This window comes from Monodelphis domestica, chromosome 4, assembly GCF_027887165.1.
Source record: "Monodelphis domestica isolate mMonDom1 chromosome 4, mMonDom1.pri, whole genome shotgun sequence".
In the NCBI taxonomy this organism is placed as follows: domain Eukaryota; kingdom Metazoa; phylum Chordata; class Mammalia; order Didelphimorphia; family Didelphidae; genus Monodelphis; species Monodelphis domestica.
The window spans coordinates 2,980,612-2,997,124 of record NC_077230.1 but is presented as its reverse complement, the minus strand read 5'-3'; the positions used below and the strand labels follow the sequence as shown (position 1 = coordinate 2,997,124).

The window sequence follows — 16,513 nt, the reverse complement described above, 5'->3', positions numbered from 1 at the left end:
GAAGGCTTCGAGTTTTGCCCCATTGCAGATGATGTTTGCTGATGGTTTTAGGTATATACTGTTTATTATTTTTAGGAAAGGCCCTTTTATTCCTATACTTTCTAGTGTTTTCAATAGGAATGGGTGTTGTATTTTATCAAAGGCTTTTTCTGCATCTGTTGAGATAATCATGTGATTTTTGTCAGTTTGCTTGTTAATATGGTCAATTATGTGGATGGTTTTCCTAATATTGAACCATCCTTGCATTCCTGGTATGATTCCTACCTGATCATAGTGGATAATCCTTGTGATGACTTGCTGGAGTCTTTTTGCTAATATCCTATTTAAGATTTTTGCATCTTTATTCATTAGGGAGATTGGCCTATAGTTTTCTTTCTCTGTTTTTAAACTGCCTGGCTTTGGGATCAGTATCATGTTTGTGTCATAAAAAGAATTTGGTAGAACCCCTTCTTGGCTTATTCTGTCAAATAGTTTGTATAGTATTGGGGTTAGCTGTTCTTTGAATGTTTGATAGAATTCATTTGTGAATCTGTCTGGACCTGGGGATTTTTTCTTAGGGAGTTCTTTGATGGCTTGTTCAATTTCTTTTTCTGATGTGGGGTTCTTTAGGTAATTTATTTCTTCTTCTTTTAGTCTAGGCAATTTATATTTTTGTAAGTATTCATCCATATCACTTAGATTGCCATATTTGTTGCCATATAATTTGGCATAGTAGTTTTTAATGATTGCCTGTATTTCCTCTTCATTAGAGGTGTGGTCTTCCTTTTCATCTTGGATACTGCCAATTTGATTTTTTTCTTTCCTTTTTTTAATTAGACTGACTAGTACTTTGTCTATTTTATTTGTTTTTTCAAAGTACCAGCTTCTAGTCTTATTTATTAAATCAATAGTTCTTTGACTTTCAATTTTATTAATTTCTCCTTTGATTTTTAAGATCTCTAATTTAGTCTTCATCTGAGGATTTTTAATTTGTTCACTTTCTAATTTTTTAATTTTCATGCCCAATTCATTGACCTCTGCCCTTCTTAATTAGTTTATATATGAACTTAAGGAAATAAATTTCCCCATGAGTACTGCTTTGGCTGCATCCCATAGGTTTTGAAAGGATGTCTCACCATTGTCATTTTCTTCAATGAAGTTATTAATTGTTTTTATGATTTGTTCTTTAACTAGCCAGTTTTGGAGAATCATATTGCTTAATTTCCAATTAATTTTTGATTTATCTCTCCATGTATCCTTACTAATTATTATTTTTATTGCATTGTGGTCTGAGAGGGTTGCATTTATTATTTCTGCCCTTTTACATTTGTTTGCAATGATTTTGTGCCCTAATACATGGTCAATTTTTGTTAATGTACCATGTGCTGCTGAAAAGAAGGTGTATTCCTTACTGTCCCTATTTATTTTTCTCCATATGCCTACTAACTCTAATTTTTCCAAGGTTTCATTTGCTTCTCTCTCCTCTTTCTTATTTATTTTTTGGTTTAATTTATCTTTTCAGAAAGAGGAAGGTTCAGATCTCCCACTAGTATAGTTTTTCTATCTATTTCATCCTTGAGCTCCACTAGTTTCTCCTTTAGAAATTTGGATGCTATGCCATTTGGTGCATACATATTGAGTACAGATATTTCCTCGTTGTCTATACTGCCTTTTATCAGGATGTAATTACCTCCCCTATCTCTTCTAACTAGATTTATTTTTACTTTGGCTTTGTCAGATATCATGATTGTGACTCCTGCCTTCTTTTTATCAGTTGATGCCCAATAGATTTGGCTCCATCCTCTTACTTGCACCCTATGTGTATCTATCTTCCTCATGTGTGTTTCTTGCAGACAGCATATGGTAGGGTTTTGGATTCTAATCCACTCTGCTATTCGCTTGCGTTTTATGGGTGATTTTATTCCATTCACATTCAGCGTTATGATTACTAGCTGTGTATTTCCCAGCATTTTGATTTCTACTCCTGGTCCTGCCTTTTATTCTTTCACTATTTCCTTCTATACCAATGTTTGTTTATAGTCAGTCCCCCTAATTCCCACCCTTATTTTACTTCCCTTTATACCCCACTCCTTTCTTATTCCCTCCCTTATTTTCCCCAGTAGTCTTTTTAAAATTCTCCCCCCTCCCTCCCTTGTACTGCTTCCCTCCCCACCAGTCCATTTTTTACCCTTCTACTCCCCTATAGGGGGCAAATCTATTCTCTACCCAAATAGATTGGGTTGTTCTTCCCTCTTTGGGTCAGTTTCAAAGCACGTAAGAGTTGAGTATTTCCTATCTCCAACCTCTTTACCCTTCCATTGTATCCATGTTCTCTTTCTTTCCCCCATGTGCTTCTTTGGGACATATAAATTTACCCCCATTTGTTTCTTTTCCCATTTCTTTTAGTATTAACCTTTTTTTAGCTCACACACAGACATACATGTATATGTATTTATGCATGCATATATCTATATACCTATTTATGTCTTGTCCTTTCATCCTATACAGTTTGTCACTGTTCACTCTAAGTGTAATTTTTCTAGCTGCCCAGGTGATAGCAACAGTTTTTAAGAGTTACCAATGATCTCTTTTCTTAAAGGGATACATATCATTTTAACTTATTGAGTCTCTTAAAATTTTTTGTTGTTGTTGTTATGTTTTTCTTTTTCCCCTCTTTTTTAAATTACCTTTTGATGATTCTCTTGAGTTCTGTGCTTGGACATCAAATTTTTTGTTCAGGTCTGGTCTTTTCTTTATGAATGCTTGGAATTCTTCTATTGTGTTGAATGACCATACTTTCCCCTGTAAGAATATAGTCAGTTTTGATGGGTATTTTATTCTTGGTTGTAGACCTAGTTCCCTTGCTTTCTGGAATATCATATTCCATGCCTTTCGGTCCTTCTGTGTGGATGCAGCCAGATCCTATGTTATCCTCACCATGTTTCTGTGGTATCTGAATGGCTTCTTCTTGGCAGCTTGTAATATATTTTCTTTGGTCTGATAGTTTTTGAATTTGGCTATAACATTTCTGGGTGTTGTGAGTTGAGGATTAAATTCAGGAGGTGCTCTGTGGATTCTTTCAATTTCCACTTTCCCCTCTTGTTCTAGGATGTCGGGGCAGTTTTCCTGAATAATTTCCTGTAGTATTATGTCCAGGCTTTTTCTTTTGTCATTGTTTTCTGGTAGTCCAATATTTCTCAAATTGTCTCTTCTCGAACGATTTTTTAAATCGTCTGTTTTGTGAATGAGATGCTTCACATTTTCCTTAATTTTTTCATTCCTTTTATTTTGTTTTATAGTGTCCTGCTGCCTTGTTAGGTCACTTAATTCCAGTTGTTGTATTCTGGTTCTTAAAAATTGGATTTCATCTCTGGCTTTTTGGTCATCCTTTTCCTTCTGGTTTGATTTTCTTTGAAGATCGTCTTTCATCCTCTTTACCTCGTCTTTCATCTCCTTTGCCTCATTTTCCAGCTGGTTGATTTTGGCTTTCAAGACACTATTTTCTCATTTTAGTTCAAGTGCCTCTGTTTCCAGATGACTTATCTTAATTTCTTTTCCCAATTGTCTTCAGCCTCTCTTAGTTGTGTTTTGAGTTCTTCCATAGCTTGTATCCAATTTGCTGGGGTTTCTGATTTATCGTTTGCTGATCTCCCCCCCGCCCCATTCCATTTCCTGAGTAGAAGCTGTCTATTGTAGTTTCTTTCTTCTTTTTCTGTGTTTGCTCAAATTCACCCCTTCTTTACTCCCCATATTTGTCTGTGCTCTTGCTCCTCTCATTTTTTTTTAATTTGGGGGCTTCTATCAGTCTCCCCTCTTGGAGCTTTAACAGAGGATCTCTTGGTGTAGTCTCTGGGGGAGGGTTGTTGGGGGTTTGAGCTTCCTTGTCCTCTGGAGGCTTTTGATTGGCTTAAAGTGTAGCAGTCAATGAGGATGGATGTGGAGCCTGGGCTTCCCTGAGTTCTGGAGACTTTTGATGAGATTAAGTTTAGCTTAGTTGGTCTGGGTGTGGTCTGAGTCCTAAACTTCCTGGAAGGCTGGAGCAAATATGGAGGATCTCCAAAGCTCTGGCCAGGCTGCCAGGTCTGTGCTCCCTCTCTAGCTCCTTCCCCGCCATATGTGTTGGACGCTCTGAACTTGGCACAGTCCTGCTCTCAAGCTTTGCCCTTCAGACCAGCACCTTTGCCCGCCCAGAAGTTCCTGCTGCTGCTGGAATCTCAGTGCTCTGTGTGGGAGGGGGGGATGGGTCCTGGGACCTTCCTTCTGTCTTCCCCTTAAACCCGAGTGTTCTTGGATTCTGGCTTTTCAGGGGGGGGTGTACATTTTGAATTAAGTCCAGCAGGAGGGTTCCTTGGCTCTGTCTTGTTGTTAAGTTTGTTTTTCAGTCCCCTGGGAGCATTCAGTTTGTGATCGGTAAGGAAGGGTTTTCAGAGGTCTGAACTTCTGCTCCTTCTAGGCTACCATTTTTCTGGATTTTTTTTTATTTTATAATTTTAATTTCTCTTGCAAATTGATTCATATGCCTCATAACTCAGCCATGCATCCCTAAGTGATCCCTGCATTTTTCAATCACCCTCTTCAAGGGGGGGGTATATAATTATTATTATTTTAAATTGCAAAGTTTAAATTCCTTTTGAGAGTAATTTTAGGTTAAGAAACACATGACCCCTCTAAATCCAGAAAGTGAACTGTTTGGAGAGGATACAATGAAGATGCCTTCACAGACCACATGCTGCACCAGAAGATCCAGAGTGAACTTTGGGATGTGGTGATTTGAACTGTGTGGGGTTGAATGCATTTGTTCTGTATGTATACTCTTATGATGAAGGGGATTGCCCCCTACCTGGCTTTTTGTAAATGTGCTTAGCAATCATTGGTTTTGTTCTCTTTTCCTCTTATCCCCATATTAGTGTAATTTCAAAGTTGGTATATTTACAAGACCCACTGGAGAAAGTAGTCTTCCTCCATTCTCAAGGGAGAATGTATAAATGGATATTTTGAACCCTAAACTTCATTCCCCAGAAGTCCTTGATATTTCCCAGAATTCCCTATAATCTCTCCTGAGTCTCCATATTGGTGAGATCACTACACCTCCCACATGCTGTTCCTTTTCAAATGATGCAGCAAGTATAGTGGTAAGCTAAGTGAGGGGATTTTAAATGGGCTAATTAGCTATGGGCATGTGGTTTTTATTTTGTATCCCCTTCATTACTTGATTCTTAATAAACCTAATAAAATAAAATATTTCATTATTAGAGATATAATTTAATTTTTACAGAATGTATAGTCTGACTGGTACTCCTTGCTAGAATGTACCCTAACATGTTAATTTTTTTTGACAGAAAATAGAAGTGAAAAGTCTTGAAAGTTTTATTGTAGGAGATATGCAATAGAATGCCCCAGAGATTTCTATTTGGTCCTGTGGTATTTAATGCTTGAATTAATGATTTGATCAAGTAATAAATGGAATAGGAAAGGAAATGATGATCAAATTTTATATAATGCAAAATTGGGAAGTGTAGATTGGCAGTCTGGATCTAGAAGGATTTTAGTATGCTGCATTGGACTAAATATAAGGGAAAAGATTTGGGGTTTAAAAAGAAATAGTTTTGCAAGAAAAGACAGAGGTGATATGAATAGAGATGGTCTTTGGAAATGTTCACACGGTTTTAGTGCCCAGTAAGTTCAGTATGAATCAACAATGTCATACAGGAAACAAACAATTTGATACTAAGTTGAATTTTGAGTCTATTACAAGGAGAGTAAATAGCTGTGCTGTCCTTAACTTTCATCAGTCCTATATTTGGAGCACTATGTTTGGTTCTGGGCATCACATAGAAAAGGTGGTGAATCCAGGATGCTGAATGGCCTCAAATTCCTGTCACATAAGCGTCATTTGGAAGGAAATAGAAATGTTTTGCCTGGAGAAGAGAAGGTTTAGTAGGGTGAAATAAGATGGCTGCTTTTGTGTATAGAGACTGTTATGTGGAAGATCCATTAACTTCTTTTTCTTAGTCCAAGTGGGTATACCAAGAAAAGTACATAAAGATTGTAGAAACAATCAGATAGGACCATTCTGTGAGAAAAAAAAAAACAACCCTAAAATAGATCCTACAAATGGAATTAGATATTTTGTAATTAAAAATGATCAGCTTCACAGGGTATCTATGTAAAGGCTTTGTGATCTTTAAATGCATTTCCCTCTGTTATATACTAGACACCTATTTGGTATATGATAGATTGGTATCTGATTTGGAAGCTGTATGGTTCACTGGTTAAATTGCTGCAGTTAGAGTTGGGAAGTCCTGAGTTCAAATCCTGTCCCAGAAAGTTACTAGCCACGTGACCCTGAGCAGATCACTTAAACCTTTTTTTAGCTTCAGTTTTCTTATCTGTGAAAAAGGGATAATAGCACTTTACTTGCAGGCTTATTATGTGAGGATCAAGTGAGATATATGTAAGGAGTTTTGTAAACCTTAAAGTACTATATAAATGCTTGCTAGCTAGTTGTAGTAGTAGCAGTAACTATAGCAGTAACCATAGCAAAAGTAGCAGTAACAATAACAGTAACAGTAATAACAGTAGTAGTAGTAGTAGTAGTAGTAGTAGTAGTAGTAGTAGTAGTAGTAGTAGTAGTAGTAGTAGTTGATCTAGATGGTCTCAACTCCATTCCAACTTTGATATCCTCTAATTCTCTGTAATACTAGATTCTGACAAGTAACAACATCAAAATAGATTAGTTATTTTTTAACATTATTTCATATTTTTTACCCTTGAGTTTAGTAAGAACTCTTTTCTGTGTACTGACTATCTACTGAAACCCTACTTATGGAAGACCAGTAATGATACCAAATAATGAAATTACTATCCTCTTGGTGTCTGAAAAAATCAAAATCAAAATGATACTAAGGTCCTTCTCTAATCCCCAGTCCTCATTATATGACCTTCTATGTGGAAAATAAGAGCATTTTTCAATGAAATTCCTTCCATATTGATCTTTTGCTCCAACAGGGCAGCCTTCGAATGAAAATAATTAAAGGATCAGCCATGCCAAAACTAGATCTTAAAATATTAGATAAAATGTACCATTCAAGGTGCAGCTGAAATTAATTAGAAGCTAGCCATTTAACATAAGGTTCATCGCAGCATCTACTAAGGAACACTAAAAATCCATTGAGCATTATCTCTTCTTGCTTAACTCCTTCAATTTTTCTAATTTGAGAATAAAATTGTTCCATTCCATGAAGAATAATTGTAAAGGAAAGACAGTTTCTGCAATAAATTTATTTCTCAATCACCTACTGCACTGCTCTAAGTAAGTATTGGATATTCAAAGACAAAAATGACACTATGCCTGTCTCTGAGGACCTTACATTCTATCAAAGGTGCCAAAGCGTACCCTGCTTTCTGTCTGCTAGCTGCCTCCCTACATGTTGATGCATTCCCCATCTTCAAAAAAGCTTTGTTCGCTTTGTTCATCCCCACTTCCTTTTACAAGTAAACTTCTTAAGAAGGCTTTCCATAAGTAGTGTCTCCTCTTCCTTTCTTGTTCAGTCTCTCTGTATTTGGGATTCTGGCTATATCATTCAACTAAAATTATTTTCTCCAAAATTACCAATGAGCTTTTAATTGCCAGCTCTCATGTTCTCACGCCAATCATTGTTTTCCTTGATCTTTCTGAAAGTTCAGAGACTTAAATCATCATCTCCTTTTCCTTGATTCTCTCTTCTCTTTTGGTTTTTAATGATATTTCTCCTGCTTCTTCTCTTTCCTGTATGTCTATTTCTAAATTAACTCTGCTATATCTAAATCTAGGACACTTCCATTCAATTGAATATCCCTTAAGGCTTTGTCCTAGGCTTTCTGCTTTTCTGTCACTATACTAACTCAACTTGGCAATCTCATCAGCTCCCATGAATCCAATAATTATCTCTTTGTTTATGATTGTCATATTTATTTGTCCAATATTATCCTCTTTCCTGACATCGTCTCACATTTTCATTCCCCTTTCGGATATCTTAAACTGAATGTCCCATAGATGTTTTAACTTGTCAAATGTGTCAAAAGTAAACTCATTATCTCCCCCTATGAGTAACCTTTTTCTAAGCCAAACTTCTTAATTATTGTCCAAAGTACAACATCCTCCCAGCCACCCAGGTTCATAAACTAGGTTTCATTCTTTTTGTTTGTTTGTTTTGTATTATTATTTTCAGATTACATATTGGTACAATTTTATTTGTTTTCTGACACTTTCTGATCTGTATTCTTTCCCTCTCTCCCATCCCTCCTCTTTCCCCAAGACAACAGGTAATATGATATAGGTTGTACATGTGTTATTATACAATACATAATATCATGTTCATCATGTTGTGAAAGAAGACATATTGCTTGCAATAGAGAAAAATTCATGGGTGAAACAAAGGGAATAATAAAGCACTTCAATCTGCATTCAGATTTTGTCAGTTCTTTCTATATGACAGTGGACAATCTGTGTGTGTGTGTGTGTGTGTGTGTGTGTGTGTGTGTGTGTGTGTGTGTGTAATTGCCTTGCTGATAATAGTTAAGTCATTCCATGTTGATCATCATACTTTATTTCTATTACTGTGTACAATGTTCTCCTGGTTCTGCCCACTTCACTTTGCAACATTTAAAATAAGGCTTTCCAATTTTTCTTTGGTAATCATCATGTTTTTCATTTCTTATGACATAATAGTATCCTTTTGTAATCAATCTGAGATTATAATGGCTACCTCTGCTTTTTTAACTTTGGCTTAAGTATAGTAGATTCTGTTCCAGCCTTTTACCTTTAGCCTCTGTGTGTCTCCTTGCTTTAAGTGTGTTTCTTGTAGAGGATTCTAGCTTTTAATACACTCTGCTATCCTCTTCCATTTTATGGATGAGTTCATCCCTTTCACCTTCACAGTTATGATTGCTTACTATGTTTACTGCCATCTTATTTTATCTTTGTTTATACTTCTCTTCCTCTCCTTTCAGCCTTTACTTGTTCACAAATACTATTGCCTCCCAGAGTTCACCTTACATTTTGTTCTATACTTTTTTCTTATTTGCCCTCTCCTTATTCTCTATATGGTAAGAAGAATTTATTTAATTAACTGCATGTGAATATTATTCCTACTTTGTGTCAATTCTGATGAGAGTAAGGTTTAAGCATTACCTGACATCCCCAATCTTCTCCTCCATTGTATTGATTCTTGAGTCTCCTCATTTGAGATAATGAACCACTCAATTTCTCTCCTTTTCTCTTTTCCCAGTGTATTTCTCTTTCTTATCACTTGATTTTTGTTTGCTTTTTTTTTGGATATCATCCCATCATATTCAACTCACTTCCTGCTCTATTTGTAGTCTTATTCACTGCTCTAGCAGTGATAAAGTTCTTAAGTATCTTCCTAAGTAATATAGGTATTCATGTAGTTATACAGCAACTTTTATATCATAAATATCTTTAAGTGTCTTAGTTAACCCTTTCCTATGTAAGAATATGATCAGTTTAACCTCAATGAGTTTCTTGAATTTTTTATTTTCTTTTTATCTTTTTATGCTTCTTTTAAGTGTTAAATTTGATCACTGAATATTCTTTTCATCTCTGGTCTTTTTGTCAAGGGCTCCTGGAAGTCATCTATTTCATTAAGTGTGTATGCCTTCCCTTTTATTATGCTCAATTTTTGCTGGGTACCAGGTGATCTTTGTTGTAGTCATAGATCCTTTGCTTTGCAGAAAATCATATTTCATGCTTCTGGTCTTTTAATGTAGAAATTGCTAGTCCCTATGTAATTCTGGCTGGGGCTCCACAATATTTGAATTTTTTTCTGGACCTTTGCAGTATATTTTCCTTGACCTGGGAATTGTTAAATTTGGCTATAATAATTCTGGAATTGCTAATTTTGGAATTTCTTTTAGCTGGTGATCGGTGAATAATTTCTTTTCCTCCTTCTTCTTAGACAGCATTGAGGAAGTTATGTCTTATTTCTTGCTATTTTGCTCTTTGGATTTTTTTAATCATAGTTTTCAGGTAATCCAGTGATTGTTAGGTTGATTCTCTGGATCTCTCCTGCTCAGTTGCTTTGCCTGTGAGATATTTCAGATTTTATTCCTTTTTTTTTTTGGAATTTGTTTTATTTTTTCCTGCTGTATTATGGAGTTGTTAGCTTCCATTTGTCCATTTCTAAATTTTAGGAAGCCATTTTTTTTTCTTTGAGGCTTTGCACTTTCTGTTTTAGAAAGTTATTTTCCTGTTTGAGGTTTCATATTTCCATTTTTAGAGATTTCTTTGTGAATTTTTGCTCCAAACTGCTGATTTTTTCCATCATTTTCTTTCCTAATTTTTCTTCCAAGTTTCTTTTTTTAGATTTTTTAAAATCTTACTTTGGAGTTGTTCCAGGAGTTCATTTTAGGCTTGACTTCCTTTTATCCTTTGACCCTTTAGGGTTCAAAATATTTTGTTTTGGCATTGCTATTCTCTTCTGAGCTGCCTTCCCTTTTTTAGTACCAAAAGTATGTACAGTTTAGTCACTTTCTTGGATTATTACAAATTAAACTAAGCTGTGAAGTTGGATCACTATATCAACAGTTCCTCAGTGTATTTCCCCAGGCCCAGCAAGGTTGATGAGTCTCTCTGTCTTTTATTTTTATGTTTGCCACTTTTAAGGAACTGAGATGAGATTTCAGAACTGTTTCATTTTAATTTTTCTTATTATTAATGATTTATAATTTTAATGTGGTCAATACATTCTTTAATATCTTAAGTCCAGGTTCTGAGGCAGAAGTCTAATTTCTCATCCCTAACTACCTTCCTTATACTCATCCACTTTAACTCTCCCTTCATCCCTTAGATCCTGACAGTATGTTTTTTAAAAACATCTCCACAATGGACAACCTTTTTTTCCCTTATATCTTTTCCTTTCTTGGTCCTTTCATTTTCTGTCACTCACTGAGATGTAAGTCTCTCCTATGATAATTATTCCAATGTACATTTTCCAGAACTCGCTTTAATCATGCCCCCTGAGTGCTCCTTACTCCCTATTGTGATTTCCAGGCTCTCACTCATTACTAAGCAGAGGTTCATGTTTTTCAAATTTGTTACTGAATCCAGAGTTCATTGGCCATTTTATATCTATATCTATATGATATGCATACACACATATATAGACACACATATATGTACCTACATATCAATATGCACACACATATATGTATGCATGTATATGGGGATGACCATAACTTTGATATTGCTCTCATCAAGTTTTCAAACTTTACATTCATGAACTCCAGAATCCCTTCATCTGATCATAGTCTTTTCCCATCTTCTTTAATCTTATCACATGCTTCTTGATCACAAAGATGTACTAAGCTCACCACAAATGTAGGCTACATAATTTCTTAACTGGGTCTTTATTGAGGCAAGACAATCTTTTATGCCTTTATAATTTATTGGCTTGTCCACTCAATACAGTGACTATTCTAAATGCTTTCAACCCTTCTCAAGCTTCCCGTAGTCCTCCTTCCCACATCTTCTCAGATGAGGATCTCATCTTACACTTCAAGTACACACACACACACACACACACACACACACACACACACACACACAAAGTTGTGTATTTTACTGAGGGTTTCCTATTTTCTTTCTCATTTCACATCACACAAATGTGTCATTCCACTGTCTCTTTCCTGAATTCTAGGCAGGAGGCAGTCACCAATAGCAATCTTGAATTTGATAGGACAGCTCAAGCATGAAACTCAGTATCTTTTCTCTAAAAACCCCTCTTCCAAACATTCCTATTATTGTCAAAGGCACCACTATCATCCCAGTCACCCAGGCTTTCAACCTCAAGGTCATCATGACATTTACCCCATACCCATCCCTTATCTGTTGTCTCATCTTGCAATTTCTACCTACACAATATCATTCTTACATGTACCATACAGTCATCATGTACATGCATCCCTAACTCAGATTTCAATGGCTTCCTACCACCTCCAGGATGAAATAGAAGATGTTTCATTTTGTAGCTAAAGGCCTTTACAATCTCATCAATCCCTACCTTTCCAGTCTTGTGTTTTCTTTCTTCCACATAGTCTATGATACAGCTCCATTCACCTACCTACTGTTCTTTGAATGTGATATTCCTTCTCTATTTGCTACCTTTTCATAATTTGTCTCCTAGACCTGAAATTCTCTGCTGCCTCACTTCTTTCTCCTAGCTTCTTTGGCTTTCTTCTAAGTTTAGTTGAAATTTCCTCTTTAAGAGGAGGCCTTGGGGGCAGCTGGGTAGCTCAGTGGATTGAGAACCAGGCCTAGAGACGGGAGGTCCTAGGTTCAAATCCGGCCTCAGCCACTTCCTAGCTGTATGACCCTGGGCAAGTCACTTGACCCCCATTGCCTAGCCCTTACCACTCTTCTGCCTTGGAGCCAATACACAGTATTGACTCCAAGACAGAAGGTAAGGGTTTTATTTAAAAAAAAAAAAAAAGAGGAGGCCTCTCTCCTGGGCCTTCTCTCTGAGATTACCTTCAATTTAGATGAGAAATATTTTGTATATGTACATAGTTATTTGCTTGTGATCTCCCCATTAGAATGAGCTTCTAGAGGGCAAGGATGATGTTTTTTATCCTTTTTTGAGTCCTTGGCACTAAAACCAGTGCTTAATAAACACTGCAACCAAGGGACTGGTTTAATTTCATTTCATTCAATGGGTGAGTCACCCATCAAAGCAAAAGCAATATTGTGTGAGCCCATGTTTGTTTTAAAAGTTTTACTTATGCTTACAACTTGATAGGTTAAGTAAGCAGAAGTTGAATGGCAGGAGAGATTGTGTAATATTGACAATAGCAAGTACTGATCTCCAAAACAAAAGGCATTCCCAGGCATAGTCAATGAATGTGATGCCAGTTGGCAATCTGGCAAGAGTCCAAGAATGCCAATGATTTGAATGATCAGATATAGAACAGAAAGGTTGTTCACCTGCCTTCTTGCCTGGAATAAGAAATATTGCCATAGCAACAGCAATCTGATGCTGAGGTCAAAAAGAAAGGGAATCAAGCATTATCAGCATTTAGTAACAGCAAGTTTAGTAAGCAGCCATAGGTCACAGCACAAATTCAGTCACTGTGTAGAAAACATCTGGGATTGGACGGAAGGTGGCATTTAAAAAATTGCAATTGAATAATCTTTAATTGTTAATAGATAATATCCCCAGAAAACTTATTTTAAAAAAATATTCAACATGCTTAAGGATCAAAGACTTTATTCAAAATGATTATTTGAAGGTGATAAAACAAGTTCAAATTCAGCAAATGCATGTATAATGTGGACATTTATTTATCTGGCACTTAACAACAATTGCGTTGATGTTTGGAACGCATTTTATACAAATTATCTATGAGCCTCACAACAATTCTGAGATAGGTACCATATGCATTAATGTGCCTTTTTTGTAGTTGAGGATATTGTGGTTCAGTGATATTAAGTGATGAGCCCCATCATCACACAGCGGCTAAGTGTCAAAACTGGAATACAAACAAAAGTCTTCTAACTCAAGTTCCATCTTGGCAAGGTCCCACTAAGGAATTCAGAGAACTTTTAAAATTCCTACTTTACTAATTTTCACCAAATCATTTGGATATAAGAAAAAGAAATTTTAAGTAATGGTTATAATGATCATTTTGCAATTTGGTCAGAAAGAGGTTGAGTATTCTTTGGAAAAAGTCAAGGTAACATGGGGGAAAGATGCTGAATAGGAGTCCAAATCTAGAGCTATCCTGTAATCATGTATTTCAATATGTTCATATGTTCAGATTGTATTAATTACTTTTGGTTTTACATTATATCCTTTGACCTAGTTTTTAGTGTTTAAGGGATTTTATAAATATCATGCAAATATACTGTCCTACTCAAAATGATCTAAACTGCCCTTTCTTACTCCTAACCACTCACAATTCTATCATCCTATTTGTCACTTAGTTGAGAACTATAGTAGTTACATGCAATAAAAGCAGCAAGACTTCTCCGACTGATTGAGATCCCATGAAATAAATTATGCAAGAGAAAAATAAAATATACTAAGTTGTTCCTCATCTCCTATTTGATCTCTGATAGTCCTGAAAAAAATTATATATGGCCCTGGATATGTGAGCTAAGTGGGAGATAACACAATATAATGAATGAAGTACTTAACAGAGATTCAGGACACCTGGGTTCTAAGTCCTAACTAAACCACTTTCCAATTGTGTAAACTTGGGCAAGCTACTTCTCCAATATGCACTCAGTTTTTTCAGTTGCAAATTAAGGAGGTCAGCAAAGACATCATTTCATGCTAAAGACTCATTCTTGAACAGAAACTGCTGGGAAAACTGGAAATGAGTTTGGCATATATTAAGTATAGATCCACATTTCTTACATATCAAAATAAACCAGAAATGAATTCAGGACATGACACCATGAGCAAATTAGGGGAGAAAAGTAGAAAATTACATTTCAGATTTATGGATTGAGGAAGAGTTCATGAAGTAATTAAAAAAGTTCACGGGAAATAACCCAAAATTTTAATGTAATGTTAAAAAAGATTTTATGCAAACAAAACTAGTACAGTTAAAATTAGAAGGGAAACATAAATGGAGGGGGAAAAGTCTTATAACAAATTTCTCTTATCAAGGTTTGCTATCCAAGATATAGTAGTAACTAATTCAAATTTATTAGACTGTCTGTCATTCAAGTCACTTTTCTTTCTTCATCCTCCTTCCTTCCTTCCTTCCTTCCTTCCTTCCTTCCTTCCTTCTTTCCTTCCTTCCTTCCTTCCTTCCTTCCTTCCTTCCTTCCTTCCTTCCTTCTTTCCTTCCTTCCTTCCTTCCTTCCTTCCTTCCTTCCTTCCTTCCTTCCTTCCTTCCTTCCTTCCTTCCTTCCTTCCTTCCTTCCTTCCTTCCTCCCTTCCTTCTTTCCTTTCCTCCCATGCCTCCTTGCTCTCATCATAAACCCAAAGCAATCAAAGAAAAAAAGGAAAGGGCCTCTATGCCCAAAAAATTCATAGTAGCTATTTTCATAGAATCTAGGAACTGGAAACTAAAGAGGTATCCTTCTGTAAGGGAAATGTAAAATATATGATGGTGTATTAATTTAATGGACATTTTACATTTTTGTGCCATAATAAATTATGAAATGTATAGTTTCAAAAGAAACTGAGGAGACCAATTTCTATCATATTGAAGTGAGCAAAAGTAACAGAACAATTGTAAAGAAAAATAATTATGAACAACCTTAGAACTCTAAAAAATACAAGGGTAAAAACTTCAGAGGAGGGAAAATAAATCATACTATCTTCCTCCTACCAGAGAAGTGATGGATCTAAAAAAGGAAAGTGAAAAAAAAAATTTTAATGACCATTGTGGGAATTTGTTTTGCTAGACTATAGTTTTTTATTTTTCATTTTATTCTGTTTCAATTGAAGGGACAGTGGGAGAGAGGTAAGTCCACGTAAAAACAAAATAAATAGTTTTGAAAATTTAAAAAAAAGTGTTGGTTCAGAATAAATGGCCTGAGCAGATTGTTGTGACAGTGTGCTGGATCTGAATTCAGGAAGCCTCACACTTGCTAGCTATGTGATCCTGAACAAGTCACTTTACCCTGTTTACTTCAGTTTCTTATCTTTCAATGAGTTGAAGAAGGAAATGGCAAACCACACCAGTATCTTTGTCAAGAAAACTCCAAAAGGGTTCACAAAGAGCTGGAGGTACCCCAAAGAACTACAAAACAAATGGCAATAACAACAATAATGCACTAATTTAAAACTAATTCTCCACTTGAAATTAGCATATAAAATACACGAATGCATCTAATCAGTCCAAAGAATCAAAATATATTCTTTTCTTGGTAGATATAGAAACATACATTCATCAAAGGCACCAAAAAGCCCACTTGCAAAGATGCAGTTCTTATCTGAAAATTTGTATCCCAAACATGTTGGCTCAGTCATGGAAAGAAACAGATTTTTGTGTAAGTGGAATTTTCAAGTCCACAGAAATAGCTGGAATGATGCCTTGATTTTAAACAAGAAAAAAGCCAGACTGTACCTGCTTCATCAGCTGTAATGGTGAGCTCATTGCTGGCTTCACTCTTGCCAATTCGGTTTTTGGCATACATGCGGATACTGTAGGTGGAGGAAGGATGGATATCAATGATGGTGGCCGAGTTCAGTTGAGGGGAAACATCTTTGGTTCTCTGAGCAGAATCCCAGGAGTCTTTGGGGTTTTGGTTTTTTTTCAAAAAAGAAGAGATAGAGACTTGAGTTTTTTCCCTGCCTTTACAATATTTATAAGTATGATTTTTATTACATATCAAAGTGATTTCTCAAATGCAAAATATTTTAAGTTATTCGGTAAAGTTGGATGTCAGAAAAGAAGTAACACCACACCCATGGATCATGCTTTGGCAAATGAAGGACTGCCAATTTAATAGTATTCCGAGAGGAATGTTTGAGGGAACACAGTACATGATGAGTTTTCCCAATAATGGTGAACAACTAGA

The 16,513-nt window shown here is 35.8% G+C and overlaps 1 protein-coding gene across 4 annotated transcripts in view; it reads right to left on the bottom strand.

Annotated features, from left to right (window-relative positions):
* The window catches only part of DSCAM (DS cell adhesion molecule), an 829,709-nt gene that overhangs the window by 237,918 nt on the left and 575,278 nt on the right, over positions 1 to 16,513 (bottom strand). For 2 of the 4 annotated variants that reach the window (XM_056825955.1, XM_007493072.2), the window contains one exon: positions 16,060 to 16,227. The exons of the other annotated variants lie outside the window; for them this stretch is intronic. In XM_056825955.1, the coding sequence (XP_056681933.1) occupies positions 16,060 to 16,227 (168 nt within the window). The remainder of the gene's footprint in view (positions 1 to 16,059; positions 16,228 to 16,513) is intronic. 4 annotated transcript variants of the gene reach the window in all.